The 17,697-nt window shown below is 31.9% G+C and overlaps 1 protein-coding gene across 1 annotated transcript in view; it reads right to left on the bottom strand.

The window, feature by feature from the left end:
- LOC143911816 (uncharacterized) overlaps window positions 1-17,697 on the bottom strand; it is a 73,686-nt gene that overhangs the window by 30,872 nt on the left and 25,117 nt on the right. Inside the window, exon 2 of the mRNA XM_077430870.1 lies at window positions 5,885-5,962. Within this exon, the coding sequence (XP_077286996.1) occupies window positions 5,885-5,962 (78 nt within the window). The remainder of the gene's footprint in view (window positions 1-5,884; window positions 5,963-17,697) is intronic.

Raw genomic sequence — 17,697 nt, 5'->3', positions numbered from 1 at the left:
CTCTCGGACAAAGTATCTGCCCGTGCGCCAAACATCAATTTCATCGCCGACTTAAATTTGTTTTTAATTAAAAATAATAATAATTGGCGAGACGCAAGTATAAAAATTTGCACTGCGCCAAAGAACAGGTTTGTTTTTATACAAAAATATTACATTATAAATGGCAGACTGATGACAAGCCCTGATAATTATCGGCTAAAGCGACAATCGATCAATAATTACCACCTATCAGTGCCATCGATGTCAAAGAGATAAAAGTCTTTACGCACGTTTCAATTTTAACACTTACTTGTCGGAGAATAAAATTCAACACGTATGTATGTACATACATATACTTCATATGTATGTATATTTTGTGATCAAAAAATATTGAAACTGGATGCAAAAATATACTTAATTTTATTTTTTAATAAGCAATAAGACTTTATTAATTTCAATACAAACTATATTTTGTATTGAATTTGTAAGGAAACGGACTCTTTTAAATAAATAAAATAATAACTTAAACGTATACGTCCTACATTTGAGTTTAAGCATATTTTTTATCACGTGTCATACGAAAATGAATATAATAAAATTGTATGTTATGCATACAATTTTAAGTACCCAAGGTTTTCCAATTTGTGTATTTCGATTAAAAATTAATAAAATGTTGTATTGAGAGACATGTTGTTTCAGTGTAAGTCAAAAATTTAATTTATGATAAAATTTTACATCTCGGTGCAAGCATACATGCAGGCTGGCGTGTGTGTTAAAATTGATTTGTTACCATTTAAGTTCAAGTCGCATTATTACAGGAAGAGGTGAGTTGTGACCACTACCTGTTATTGTCGGTGCGACCAGCTCTTAAGCCCCGATATAGCGAGCTCGTAAGGTGGTCTGTGAGTTATGTGGAAACGGCGTAAAAAAATCACTTTTACGTTTTGCTCGGTTGAATTTATGATAGCCGCACAGCAGGTGAGAGTTCTGCCGCCATTCGCGTCGACCCTTCCTTCTTACAGTTCCAACTTGTTCTTTTTTTAATTATTCTACATTTCCCACAAATTAAATCTCAAATAGAAATCCAGAATGTTCATCCAATAATTTTCGATAAACATTCCACGAAGGTTTTATATCGATAGGACACCTTTACAGCAGAACACACCGTTGCCTATATGTAGATATCTGTTACAAACGAAGCGGGTTCAAATACGTATACATACATACATAGATACATTGACTATTTATTTTGATTCAATTATTACCGCATTTCTTCGATTTAGATTGAATACCGGGTATAACATCATAGTATATTATGTTTTAATCCATAATATAAACAATCTACTTATTGCTACTCCAGAAAGTGTTGAAAAATTATTCCAAATTGTTTACTTTTTCATATTTTCCCACGATTTTAATCAAATCTTATACCATATGAAACTACTCAATAATTTTATTGGCAATAAACTTGCATAATTTTTATTATAACGATTGAGAAGATTAGTTAGTTAGAAGATCAGTACTTAAAATGATACATTTTTTTGAATAATTAATTGCAATAAATTAATAGCAGTTTATGATTTCCAGAACGATTTTAGTGCTGATGATAAAACTATAAAGCGTGGTTATATATGAATTTCGGAAATTTCAGTAAGGTAAAACGTCAATACTATGATTGATAAGTTTCAAAAAATTTATTTAAAATATGAAAGTTGATTTGAAAGAGTATTAAAATTTGTTCCACACAAAATTATATATATGTATTTTATTTGTATATGTATGTATGTGCATGAGCTTAAAAGACTGTTAACCTTAATCCGACTGTTGAAAAGATGCACATCTTCCATTACATAACGAATTTCATTAATCGTCAAAAACTGAACGACGTTTAAATTTGTTATTCAGCGCCGATTTACACAAGAGAATTTCGCAAGCGTTCGCAAATAAGTCGGAGCGAGAAATAAAAAAAACATATTTTTCCGTATCAAGGTGAGCTGCGAAGAGGTGTCGATTGACTGAAAGCTCTCCGACCCATATGTAGACCCACTGTTTCGCAAACAGTGGCTCGCGGCACGCGTTCTAAATCAGTACACGACTGGACGTACGTGTCTCCGAACTTAAATGCTTCGATTCTCTTTGGCATCGACTGCTGCTTCCTCTGCTGTCGGCACGTGCAAGAATGTATCACTGCACCCACGACAGTGATTCCCAAAGGATAGAAACAAACTCCATAGAAAACAGCAGGGCTGCCTTGTTGAAATAATAGAAGATTCAAAAATCCTAGTAACTTTGCATTATTTTTATTAATTAATAATCTGAATTGGAGTATTTTGTATTAAAGTTATTCTGTTAATCACAATTGTAAGTAAACAATTTTTTTCGGATTCAACAGCCCTGGAAAATAGCGAATACTATGGGTTTTTCCACGGATTTCGCATCCTCGATGGTTCAATAGCCCTAAACGTGGCGAATCCAGTTAACGACGTCTCTCAAACCTTGATCGATGTGCTAAACAATGACTTGCTTAACGACGTGATCGAATTTCGATTCGATCTTAACCTTGACTGTACCTATATTATACATTTGTACATATGTATCTGTGTATGTATTGTGGAATCGCAACCGCAATATTAATTAGGCGAATTTCACTCTTTTGAAAATGTTTTAAATTCAATTTCGTAACCGATAGCGAATCAGAACTAATAAAACGGTATCAAAAAAGATCATTTAGTGCTCTGTGTGTGTGCAAGCGTTCTGTTTCAGGCTCTCACGCTCTGCATGCACTAAACGGAAGCTAGAGACCGTTCGTGATATAAAACTTTCCAAATTAACGAACGAACGCTAAACGAGCGAGCGAGCCGGCGAACAAGTGTTAATAAATCCGTTATCAATGTTGAAAAGGTAAACGCAAGGAAAAAAACGAAAAACAAGATAAACGATTCAATTCCCACTATAAAACATATGCGAGTTTCGTGTTTCGTGTTTTATGCTACCGTTTTCTAATTGCCCTATATATGTAGAGCGCCTATGTACCAATTAAACTTTATTGCAGTCAAAGACCATTCGACTAATTGTATACACCGGAATGCCAACACATTATCAAACAATTTAATTTAATTCAATTTATTCCATTGGGAAAACCACTTTTACGTTATTCAATTTGCGGATTTCTTAAAAAAATTCACCACATATCTATCAAAACTATGTACTTATACAAGATTAGCTAAAACATATCAATTCTAAATATTTTTTTATATAAACATATTCACAATTCTATGAAATACATATGTATGTATGTAAGCACTTAGTTTTCTAAATAAAATCTCTTCAACTAAGTTTACTTATTTTATAATTTTGTTGATTTTGTGGAAAATAAATACTACACGTTATACCTACGTATGTACATCATATGTAGATTATTTAAAAAAAATACATTGATAAGAATATATAATTTAAATTAAAAGACCAATCAATGTGTCTTAAGAAACATTTGAAAAATTTATCGTATATAATGATACAAAGATAGTATTACTGTTGTAGACATTGTTTTAAAGTATGTGCATTGTAAATCTACACACATCCGTTTTAATTTTTTATCCCCTTTATATGAGCTTTACGTCTATAAATTACGTGAGCTGTCATTTCCCTTAAATCAACCATCCCGTGAGATTTATACGCATATAAAATCGACTTTGAGATAATGACGCTAAGCATCATTAATAGCTCGTAATAAAACTGGAACTGTTATTTCCGAATACTCGTATGAGTATCTACAGCAATGATACTTCAATGTACTAGAAAGACGTGGGAAATGGCAAAATTTTGCCGATATTTTATTCAGAATAATTTACAATGAATCAAAATTTGAATTTGCATATCCAATCGAATGAAAGTTCGGGGGCTTCTTGCTTTAGTTGACCTTTGGGAGAAATTTTCAATTTCAGATACGTCAATTCGACGAATGAAGCATGACGTTATTGCATGTGGCAGATGCGGTAAAAGACGTTAAGGTCAAAAAGTTGCTCAAAACGAATTTCGATTAGGTTTTCATTAAAATTTATAACTCACTGAACGGTATACATATACTATCTCAAAATTGTGCAAATGTAGAATATCGACGGGACGTAAAGGTTAATTATTTTGTTAGTCAAATTGGCTCTAGTAGGTATCACACGTTTTAGTAACATTTACGAGTGTTATAGAACAGTAGACGAGTTTTATTTTTAATTTATTCCGATCGCATTTGCTACGTGTTATGAAATAGATATTATTGAAAAAATTATACATAGGTGCTAATGCAATGTTCTTGTAAAGGCGTATATAATTCTAAAGCCTATACGTGTTATAATTATATATATTATATTTTATTGGGGGTCAAAAACTCAGATAGTATAATAAAAGGTAGCCAAACTCACCTAATACGCTTCCGAGATAAGACTCATTCTCATAGAACAGTAGCGCGCACTAGAACTAGTGCAATAAATCCATAAAATGGAAATAGTCCGTTTTTGTTGGACCCCCAATAAAAAATTAAGATCGAATTCTCTACAAAAATCGGGCACGACCGTCGTAAAAGTACACGCAATTAATTGCCGGTCGAATTCGTTAAATAAATTCGATCGAAATAACGAACGTAGGCGTTAGCCTATCACTGATACACATAAACTAAGCATGTAGATAGTAATTTCGTGCAATCATTTAGCATTGAAACGCTGGAACAACGACATTGACAAGACATCTTTATTAAAATGTGGACATTTTCTATACTAGAAATCCACTCGAACTAGGTTTTTTACCGTTTCTTTTTGTCAAATGGTAAAAATTTATATTGTCAATCGGAGCGATGCGTGGTCGTGTCTTTATTTATATGGCGCACGATTCGATCGATAGAATACATGCATTTCATTTTATACACGTGTATTTGTGTCTCAGATAAATAATTCCGATTTTGGAAAAGACATATAAAAATATAACACACTGGATTAAGTTGTTTTTTTGTAAATTATTATATTCATACGTCACATTAACTATATCACTCTGACTTTTACTAAATGCCATTGAACATCGTCCTATAAAATGAATTCAAATCTGTTTTATACGTTCATAAAATTTATAAATACTAATAAATACTTTCCCAGTACTTTCAGGTAATAATTGAACTTAATTGTTGAATCGAATGAAATTAAAGCAATAACGGTACGAAAGCGAATCAGTGGGCGTCATTTGCGTTTCGCATGATTTTCGCAATTCCGTTGGGCAATTTCCTCATTAGCATTTAAGTTGAAAAATTAAGACATTAAATATGTCTTACAGGAGTTGCTCTGTCGCCTGAGGTCCTCGACTGTATGAATTCGACTGGAGCTAATTGATTGCCGAAAGCTCTTCATGTATCTGTCGACGCGTCCCGTTTTCAGACCGATCTTATCGCCTTTTTAATATAAATTTTATTAATTTTCATGGGATTCTACACTTAAGTACAGTTCTTAAAAACTTAATTTATTTGTTGATTCAATACTCTACATTTATATCTCGCAATAAAGTTGTATATGCGACACAAATGTCAAGCAATCCAACGAACGCTTTCCGTTCAACATTCGTCTTCATTATCCGAGTTCTTTTAATAGTACGATTCAATTTAATGAATCTTTTTGCGTTTAATTTATCTCGAACTATTTCCGCTTCGATTAAATCAATGTCATTTAGTTAAATTAATTTATGTTTATTTTTTTCACATCCTTCCTGTGAGGTAAAAGACATCGTCACGTATTTCAGAAATTAATTATTTTATCAGAGCGATAAAAAAAAGATTAAATATTATTAAATCAACGATGTATTTCAACGGAGGGTAAAGTATGAATTGATGATATGATTTTGTTAAATTTGTAAAAAAAATGCATTTATTTACCTTGCATCCTTCGCAAGTGAATGCTCCGAAGTGAAAGCCTGCGGCTGGCTCACCGCAAACTTTGCACTGTTGGTTCATCTGAAAAATAAAAAGAAAAAAACAAAATAAAAATAATGCAAAACATTGTATTAAAAGGTATGTTTACGAGTGCGTTTTATTTGTTGGAAAATCGATTTATGACGATTTCGCAAAAATACATTCTGCATTCTCTCGCGGCCAACAATAAAGCATCGCGTAAAATAAATTTCGAACTTAATCATTAAAACTCCATAGGATAGCATGACCGGAGGACATAAAAATAGTATTTTATTGAACGGTTGAAGAGTTTAACGGCTTTCAAAAATAAAACTTAAACATTTCGCACTAAATATAAAACGTACGAGGAGAGAAAATGTAGTGTGTGCGAAAATCGATGTAGCAATGTTGCGTGCTGTGAAACCTTTCAAAAAATATTTACGCGCGCTTTTTAATATCGCTTCGATAAATAATTAACGTTCATAAATATCATCGACGAGCATTCTCTTTAATCATTACAGTATATTTAAATTGATACCGTCGTATCGACACATCGAGTCATTACACACGAAATGACTTCGATTCTTTCCCAGGAAAATTGCCTTTCCTTAATAAAACCCTCTTCAAATAAAGTCATCCAATATACAGGCTATATAATAAACATTTGCTAATTGAAGTCAAGACTCGCAGTATATAAAGTACATGCATACATGGCGATTATGCACTCGGGTAGGTAATATTACACACCCGGTAATCTGTTCGCCAAAATATACAACTCAATCATATTACATTTAAGCGAGGGAGATTATTAAATTTATTATTTTTCGCTTATCTCGAACTGTTACGTTAAACGGAAAATAATTTCAGAGAATTGTAGGTACGAGAGATTACGTGCTGTAAAAGTATATACATTTTATCGTATTACTGCGTGGATTAAGAACTGCTTTAAGTGTGCAATTTATATTGACATGCACATATATTTGCAGGTATTAAATACTGACGTTTAATGGTGTAATCAACTATATTGCATTCAAATTACTCTAAGACGACAAATTGCATTTAAAAATGCTTTTTTAACCTACATATATGTACATATGTAAATGCGAGACGGATTTTGGGAACTGCTTAAACAGTTTACTATAAATATAAATTATACAATTTAATATAAATATGTCATGCTATCTTAAGAATTTTTCACACTACAATGATAGCATCATTACACAATTGCATAATTGAAACTCATAATTTGAAGCAAAAAATTATCAAAGAGATTTATCATAAAAACTTATGGAATGAATCAAAAAGTGATGAAGATAAAAGTTGCACAGAATAATCTCAACTGGATAAAATACGCTCAGTAGTGATCAGGTTAAGGGTTAGTTAATTTAATTTTTTAAAATACATATGTATGTCTTTATAAATATGTCTCATTATTGAACAATATTGAGATGAGCCGTTAAATATTGTACTAAATCAAGTGACTCGAGAAACATACGACGCGTCTCTCCAGGAAGTCATATACAAACACGTGTAATAAAGCAAATAATAAATTGAACTGTAAATAATAAAATTAATAAGAACTCGGCGACGAACGAGCCGTAAAGTGCACGTAAATTAAAAACCTCTCAAAACCACTCGGAACGCACTCTTACATATTTATCTTACTTCGCAGCGGGACGGGACTGTCAGTAAAGTAAACAAATTCGCGCGTCGCAAATTGGTCGCGTAAAGAGCGGCGCTCGACAATAATTGGAGCTGGTAAATATTGATATTTGAGGTATTTACAATTTGACATCATATAGAAATTACTTTAATACTCTAAAATTTAGCTACCATTGGATTTTGCTGCAATTAATGGGTTGGATAATTGAATTATCAAGAATTTTTAGACATGTCGCTCGTTAGCGACAAAAGTGTCAAAATTTAAAACTAATCAAAAGGCATTTATGCATGTTAATAAAGGTTTAAATTTTGAAAGGTTTTTGTATATAGGACTGAAGAAAGCCACCCTATCTGCAAAGATATACATATTCATTCTGTTTCCCAAAAGATATATTCATTCTGAATTTCTAACTAACGAATCTAATATATAATTTCCAAAGAGACTTTGTATACAAGTATGTAAGAAAATATGTAATGCTGGTTGGAAAATTTTCCATGACGACAATTCGATTCAAATAAATTTAATAAAAAAACAAATGAATATTTACTATTAGATTCGCCATGTTTAAGCTGTTTATATTACAAACACTGAGCGAAGCCGGGTAAAACAACTAGTGTGAGGTGTTTTGGTTAACTTAATATCACACGATGTACATATGCATATCTTATTTCGGAATGTAATGGATTAATAGCTTTTTTAATTTATTTAATATTAAATAAATTTATTTTTTATATTAAACGTTCTTTAATGAATTCAATTTCTAAAAATAATAATTTTATGCTGTTAAAAGTTACAATCAGAAATTTTCATAGCTTTTAAAGATTTTTTAATATAAATTCTAATAAGAATGTAGATCTCATAATAAATTCAATTTATCACGTAGAAAATTTCGCCAAAATTTCCAATTAGAATTATTTAGTAATACAATAGAAAGCAGGTTTAAAAATTGTAGCTCATCCAAACAAACCCTAGATAACTACCGCCGAGGATTTCGAGTATTGTAAAGGTGTGTTTAAACTCTCTAATATATATTGCAACAATATCAAATAAACAAAATAAGTCTATTAATGAATGTATTTTTCCAAAACTAGTTCCACCTTCTTCATTGTTGCTTAAATGTAATGCTCACAATTTAAATGCGAAGCCACAATCTAAAATACTCTATGGGAAATTCTGCTATGGTTATAAATTCAGAAATTCCGATGTAAACCAGTCTTTATAAACGTTGACAAATGAATGACAATGGATTACACGACCCATATTCATTGCATTTTTTTTTCAATCCCACCTGGAAAGGCTTAGCGGGTAGTATTCTAGTTTACTTTGTACATGCTCAAAATAAAACGCCTATCGGCGTTTTTCAGGCCCATGGACTTGTTGGCAAAACGCCGATTAGCGTTGGTCAGCATTCAAGGGGTTAAAAGTTATTTATTTCGTTTTTTTCTTATACCCTTTTTATAATGTTTCGGTAACCACTCAGCACTTTGCTACATGACCTACCAATTCCCATTTAAATTTATTTTCTCGCTTTACAATATCATATGTCTACGTTAATCATACATCTTACTAATGTATTTTGCTTCTTGTATCTCCTCATTATACCAACCATTCGAATCTCAACACATTTGAGTACATTGGAATTTATACAATAATTTTTGGCATTCAATGCCGAAATTTGGCATCCATCGTTTAATAACAAGAAAAGCACGGAAAATACAATTTATTATTATTATTATCTATTCTATTATGCAAATCTGATCGTATTGTATTTTTTTTATACATGATTTTTTCCAAGTTTTATTCCAGGACTGTGTTAGCTAACTAGGCATGACATGTAGTAAATTCTTCATTCTCCGTTCATCTTTTGATCAAATCCGGGACTCCCGAGAGGTCGGCAACATCCCTAGCCATAAAAGCCATACACTCAGAGGTGCAAAACAATGAAGCAACACGTCTAAAGCCTCAGCAGCGTCAAAGCTCCCAATGGACCGATGCATCCACTGAATAGGCGATTGTCATTCAACGCATCGGGATGCATCGTCCCGGGACAAGACGGATGACCGCAGATCCCAGCCGGATAGATGCACCGCGATTGCACCGGCGTCGCCATATCTGGCCGTCGTTTGACGGACGTCGGCCATCGCCTAATTTGGGCTCGCGATTTATTGTATTCGCATATCCACTGTGGTCGAGCTTCGCCACAATTCACATCGAAATCGTATACTTAAAAGCTGTGCAAAAGCCGCTTTTGACGGAGACGTCTCCTTCTGGCTCGCGCCGCGCTCTCGATAACTCCCGTAGTAGATCTTTCGAGATAACGATCGCATTCTCGAGCCGTGTAATAAACACACGCTTTTCGATAGTGGAAAAATTTTTATGGTGTCAAATTTTCGATAGAGCCGATAAAGGGAGGTGTGATGTTTTGCCTTGTCGTTCAAATATTATTTTACGGTTAATATTGGTAACTTTTACATATACGATTCTTATTTGTATTGGATAGATTCTTATAAGAATTTTTCTCAGCTTTTCATAATTTTCCGACTGCAATTCGATTTTGCTGAAACTTCAATGTTTTATTATTTTTGATAATAAATGTTTAAAGCAGTATTAAAAAAAATCGATACAAATATCGTGTTACATATTATATTATATTTTTTTTATTTATGTAAGTATTATGTAGAAATATATAATATTATACATAAAAAATTATATTGCGAAGTAATGAAATGATCTTAATTTTGAAAGGTACGCCGAAAAGAAATATGCAGATGCTGAAAAATCCGGGGTCTATCTTAATTAGACTGGTCTTAAATTAAGGTTTTTTGGTTAACTTAATATCACACGATGTATATATGTATATCTTATTTTGGAATGTAATGGATTAATAGCTTTTTTAATATATTTAATATTAAATAAATTTATTTTTAATATTAAACATTCTTTAATGAATTCAATTTCTAAAAATAATAATAAGAAATAGTGATTTTAATGAGAATAATTTTGAATGTTGGTATATGAGGATTAGAATCAATTTACGATTGCAATAAATTAACATAATTTAATCAAATCAAATAATCATTTAGAGTCTTAAGAAAATTAAAAACAAACTTTCAAACATATTATTTATATCAAGCAATAAAATTAAAAATAAATATGTGATAATATTTTTACATTCCCATCCATATTCGATTATTAAATTAAATCATCAAGATTATTTACAATACACCTATCGATTGTGAATAAAAACAAAAAGCCCAAAATTTATTAATCTCGTACGGTCGTATACTGTCGGATAAGAGCGCCGACTCGTTATCATCGAAAACCAAAAACACGTAAAAGTCTCATTTAGTCCTTGCGTTCCGATAGTCGAGTGTCCTTTTTAATTGCCTCAGGCTTATCACAACAACCTGAGTATCATAATATAATAGACACATAGTAGGAAATTCTCGTTTCAGAAGAGAAATGATCCCGATCGTTTGGTTTATGTGTGCGTTTAATTCCGCGGCGGAGCTGTGAGCTGAGATAAGAAGTGTAGCAGTTAAATCGGACTTTATATGTGATCTTCGTTCGTGATAAGCCTGATTTAAAACCGGGATACTGCACTCGCAGGCCGAATAAATCTGCACCGACGAGTGCCACTTTTAAGCCCAGAATAGGAGATTCGAAATAAAACCATTCCGGCTGAATGATAGACCCAACACCAAATTAAGAACTAAGATTGCGGCCCTAAGAGGAACGGTGATTCTCTCGAACAAGCTTCTATGTACATAAAAAGTCGACTCACAGTGTTAAAATGTCGTAAAATAAATAGTTTAATGTGTAATCATTTAATTTCAAAATGCCAAATGTGATTAAAACTCACTTTTTGGCATTTTGAAATTCATTTCAAAAGTGATTGTTCGAATTCAAACAAAATTTGTTTATCACAATGGGAATATTTGAATTTTAATCTCCAAAAATAATCTACATAATACAAATACAATATTTTCGTCAAATTAAATGGAATTCGATATTTTAATGTACTACAATGTATGTACATAAGTACATAGGTTCGTAAGAATTGTAAATAGGTTTTTGAGCTCTTTTCCCTATTATGCTGTAGGTACATTAACATTAGAATAATATATGTAATACTATGATTACTAACAAAATAAATTAAAATTGTATAATAGAAACTAGTCAGTAGATCAGTAGCTATTAAATATATATAAGATGTATTGTGAACATAATTTAGTAATAATAAAAAGCATTTGAAAATCAAAATGAAGTAGGTTCGTGAGTGACAAAGAGAGGACTAATATAAGCTTTTAAATAAAAACGGTCATATTTCCGTCGAAAATGTTCAATTTAATTTTTTGTAATGTAAATTCGCAATTCAGGTTAAATGTCGAACGATGGACTCTATATGACAATAATAGATACATAAATACATTTCTTTACTTACAATAAAAAATAAAAATAAAAGACATTCAATTCACCCGATATAAATTTAAATACTATTTCACAAATAGATGTTTGCATTTTTTTACAAGTAGTTTTCTTAAGAAATTTACCCTTAATTTGACAGCATCAATTTGATATTACGGATTGATTTCCAAATGGTGCAATTCCCAAAAGTATTCAATGTAACGGATAGGTTTTTTTTATTCGCTGATTGACCTAGGGTATGCCGATACTAAAGCGTGGCACATTCTAAGCCAACCATTTTTTATGTTATTAATTTTTAATTGTCAATTTATTGTCTATAAATCTGGCTCTCGTATATAAATCCAATAAATCGATCGAATTCGCGGGCGTTTTAATACCGGCATAAACGAGTCATAAAGTCGCAAAGTTTTACACATTCTATCTTACGGTAACGACTGACGAGAATTTGCGCTTTGGTGAGACCACCCAAATTTAAACTCTATCAAAAGACACTTGTGAATGAAAAATTCGAATAAAATCGACTACTTTACTGCAGTCAAACTGAGCTATGTAAGTGCGAGATCACGAAGTCGAATCTTTCAATTGGGCATTTTCGCCTCCGAAACTTAATGCCTTGGCGTTAACTTTCAATTAGAACCGATCGTGTGCTATTACTGATTCGTACTACGGACACGATCCGGACATTTGTCAAGCCGAAATACGACGCTTCAGTTAAAAATCATCGGATTGGCTTTTATTTTTTTATCGAGAATACAATTTATTCGGCGATATATCATGGTGCGGCGAACGAGAGCGCCTTAATTATTTTAATGGGGTGTAAATGCGCAATGTCGATATTTTCTTTCGAGCTTATTTTCAATTAGGACTATGGTAGGAGGCTGTGCGGAAATCGTGTCGTAAAAATTACGCTTGAGTTTTTGTTTATTTATTTATTTATTTTGGGCCACCGGCTTCAACGGTCGAAACGTGCGGTGTCCGGAGCGATTTTTCAATTTCTCGAGTCAATTAAAATGCGTTCGTTAATTAAGAGTGACAGCAGAACGGTTTCAACAGATCATTAATATTGAAATTAAAATAAGTAGATAATAACTTTAATTTTGAACCCGAAATTTAGTTAAGTATCTACATTAGAATGGTCCTCTCTTTACCGAAAAATTTAGATTTTTTTGTGGTTTTCCAATTTGAAATATTGTTACACATTCAGGATTGAGATAGAATATAATTACATTTTTTTATATTTTCCTTATTCTAATTCTTTGAAATATAATAATATAATATACGGTTTGCATCAAGAGAGAAATTCCTTAATGGAAAAATAAAATATTAAAAATATTTCCGCACACTAAGGACCACTCTAAGCTAAACTAAAACATTGTACTAAAATTATACAGAACATGTCGACATGTGTATGTACATTTATAGATAGGTTTGTTTTTTATAAGTTTATTAATCACCACATAAAATATACCAATAATTAATTTCATGTATAATTTAATTTTCAATAAAACATGTAAAGCTCATGTGCAATGTTTTTTCGATTGTGAACTAAAATTATTCGAAATCAAATTTGTAATAATTATTCATTCATACTTTTTAAATAAATCTTAATCTATGCATTAGTCATAAACATAATTTTTAGTAAAATGAATAAAAATTTATTACAAATTATTCAAAATTACTTAAAATATATATTAATCAATCATCCAATTTATGTATTTTTTGTATAGGTATGTATGATTAGTAAGGATTATTCTGATCTTTATACAAATAATATTACAATAATTCATTATTACATTGAAGGAAAACCTAGTGAAATCATTTTTATCAAATATTCGTATTTATTTTTAAAAGATTTGATACAATTATTCAATTCAAATATATGCAGTTCAAGTAAAGTCTCTTTGACAGGAGCATTTCAATTTCAAATTGATCCATCGTTTATATATAAACAAAGAACATAAAAAAGCCCGTAAAATTTTATATTGACATTTACCAGTCTTTAAATGTCCTTTTAAAACGTATCACCTTTCATTTTATTAACCTTTGTGGGGGGGAGGGGTCAATTATGCTACCGATGACGTACTCCACACTCGTGCAAAAATCGTAAATAAACTGACCCAGAATGTGGTCAGTTTATTTACGATTTTTTAAGCGTATAAATTAAAAATTCAATTGAAACACGGCAAAAAGCGAGGGATAATAACCAATATAGTCTTACATATTCACTTAGCTTTTTTGGCCTGTGACCCGGACCCATCCATCGGTACAAATACATACATACGTACATTGGCGATCCATTCACTTTTTCATGCTCAAAAAAGCTCATGACTTCTTTGACACGCATAAAAATGACCTTTCGTCGTGTCGATAAATCACGCTGACGCCATCTCAAATTGCGGACGACCCTCCGGAAAAATATTTTGAAAACAAATTTCAATTTGGATGGATTCAATTTGGATTCAAAGGATCAGATCTTTTGCGAATCTCAACTTTGGTCAGCCTTGCACGTGCTTCGAATTGCTGGGGAATTATAACAATGTCCGTTGTCTTTCCGCAATTTCGGCCTTAAAATATATAGCTTTTCCGATTTTTTTTCGGTAGATTTAAATTAATTCAGAGCCTGCAAAGTGAGACGTATTTTATTCATTGTCGACGAAAACAAGGGACACCGCCTCGGCTCTCATGTTCTCATTTGCATGCGTTCGCGACACTGTCGAATAATTTTAAACTGGACAATAAAATCAACCAAGACGACCCAGTACATAGTTCCGCATTTTTTGAATTTCAGAAGCGCGAGGATTTGTCCAGAAAAGCTGCCAGAGAATTTTTCAATTTAAAACAAATCGTTGTGCCCATACTTGATGTAACGGTTTCGATGCAGCGCATGGTCGTTGTAAAAAATTGGATTTTGTAATTGGTTATATTCCGCAGCGGATCGATTAACCGGTCACCAACAAATGTGATGGTACTACGTAGAAAAAATTGTATACTTATTTTATGCGTAATTAAATTGACTCTTTATTGCACAACTTATATGTGACGGTATTCATAGATATTGCACGCAATTGATATTTATTGAATGGTTGTAAAATATAATTCTAGATACATTCATTTTAGAAATCAAGAAATAGTATTAAGCTGTAAACCTTTGCCTTATATCTGACATACATATATTCTGTCAGTATAAAATTTATTTATCAATTCAAAGAAATAAAGACTATTAAATAATCGTTCAACACAATAGTCTAGTATAAACTTAAATTAGACGAAGTAGTAGTGTAGTACATTTTTTCTATACCTACATATGTATGTAAGTTGCAAGGGTTCGTGAGATTACCTTTAGCGCAATAAAGGAAAAGTTGAATAGCTTTAAATATATAATATATTAACGGTAAGTTTGATTTAATATATATTTTCTATGAAAAAAATAATTATATTTATAATATTATATATATATATATATATATATATATATATATATATATATATATATATATATATATATATATATATATATGTACTAATGTCAAGTATGTAGCAGCTATCAAAAATATATTACCCAATATTTGAATAGATATATTTTATAAAACCATGAACATAAATAGATATATTTTATTTATCATTCTGATGATCACTTTAAATTCAACCCTAAGTCTAATTTTACCATTATTCGATGTGAAATTTAACTCCAAAGTAAAGGACATAAAATACCATAGTAGTGGAAATTGTATCATAAAACCATAGCAAAACGTATATTTCAGATTGTTGCATTTTGTTATCGATGTGAAGGCAATCAAAATGCAGATTCATATTATACATACATACAGTATTTATGTTCGTTCAAGTATTAAACGTCTATGTACACCCGCCACTGAATATTTTCAAAATCGATTTATTTCGATAAAGCAAACCCATAAACCGTTGGTTTACGACCTCTCTCTCTCTCTCTTTCTTCTTGCACAGCTTGTACGTATTAAAATGCTTATTCGGCAAGACGAGCTTTACGGGTGAACAATGTAAATCAATGTAAGAGGGACATTGTTTCGCTCGCTCTCTTGCGGTCGATCTCAACCGCGAATCTGTCGAATAAGTTTCGGTAGCCGTTCTCGTACATTAATTACCAGATCGTTTTACACGAAATTTATATACACGTATACGCAAGGGCCTTCCTCGTGTTTGTACACACCTGATTTATTGTGGCGATCGATACGACGATTGTAATTACGAGACCTTCCGTACGAGACCAATCGTCGCTCGTCATGATGGCCCTGCACCGACGTGAGGGATTTAAAAAAAATTGATTTACAATTAAAATGTCAACGTCAAAACATCGACCCAATGCTCGAGTACGAAATTGATTGAATTCCGTTTAGATCCAATGAAATTTTTCAAATTGTCGAGCCAAAATCATTCAAATTTCGGTAGGACGAGTCGCGTCGTAAAACGTTGCCCGTCGTAAGATTTATCGTGCAATCAGCGACCGACACTTACCACCGGTGAGTCGGCCAATCTTGCAAAAGCCCGAATAACAAATCAATCAATGCTCTCCTTTATTATTTATACCCCCGACAAGGGACAATTTGGAGTGGTTCGTTATCATTCCGAATTCGACGAAAGTATACGCGCGCGCACGCTCGTCGGCCTTTTATCCGACACAATCGTGTTAAATTAAGCCGAAACTCTCTGCCGATATACCATGCGAGACACTAAATGAACGTGTGCGAATTTAATACCGTTCAATTTAAATTTTTTTGCATTCGAACGTATTTTATGCGTAGGGATGGTGGCACTTATAAAGTGCGGCAAATAAATAATGAAAACTCCCAGGTATCCGTTTTAAAAATCACTTCATTTGTGCCAAATGTATCATAATTCAAAATTTACCTATTTCAAAAAGGCTTCCATAAACTAACATAGATAATGCTACAAAAAACCATAAATATACTATATTAGTTTACAGTTTTACACGATCGTATTTACGTGTCTTCAGTCCATCAAATTATACTAATATGATATTGCGAAATGACTACATAACATATTTATAGCAAAAGTGTGTCATGAAATGGTACGTTGTAATAATGTTGTCTTAAATGCGAGAAATCCGTATAATGCAAATATTCTAGTGTACTATATTTCATGATTTATCTAATTTAAATTTTAAAGCGCACTTGCTTATTAGTGTTTTGTGCCTACATACATATAATAATCTTTTTTTAAATTACTCATTAACCATAAACTGGATTTAGTTTCATAAACCCAATAGAATAATCTTAATATTCGAATTAGTACGATATGGCTGATGATATTTATAGACTGCGACTATTGTTTATAGACTGCGATTTTCTTTATTTTGAAAAGTATCTGCCTACCTTGTCGTTTCTCGTATAAAATGTACATATATTATTATTATTTATTATTTATTTATTATTTATTTATTATTTTATTAATTGAAAAATCAACAGACAGGATGTATAAATGTTATATGTATTACAAGTGCATCACCATGGCCTAAATTGCAGTAAAACTTCATTAAACGCATACGTTCAGGATTTCATCCCGTACAATGAACCAATCAAAGAGTCACTCAATTGAAAGGATTTTAATTAAAAGCGAAACCTACACGTTGCGAGACGGCACGGGATTCACAGTAGTACGTGCACATACTTTAATGATAAATGAAACGACAATAAACAGTCTTATTAAGAGC

Source organism: Arctopsyche grandis, chromosome 5 (assembly GCF_051622035.1).
Source record: "Arctopsyche grandis isolate Sample6627 chromosome 5, ASM5162203v2, whole genome shotgun sequence".
NCBI classification, from domain to species: Eukaryota; Metazoa; Arthropoda; class Insecta; order Trichoptera; family Hydropsychidae; genus Arctopsyche; species Arctopsyche grandis.
The sequence above is the reverse complement of the archived record's forward strand: the minus strand, read 5'-3'. Positions and strand labels throughout refer to the sequence as shown.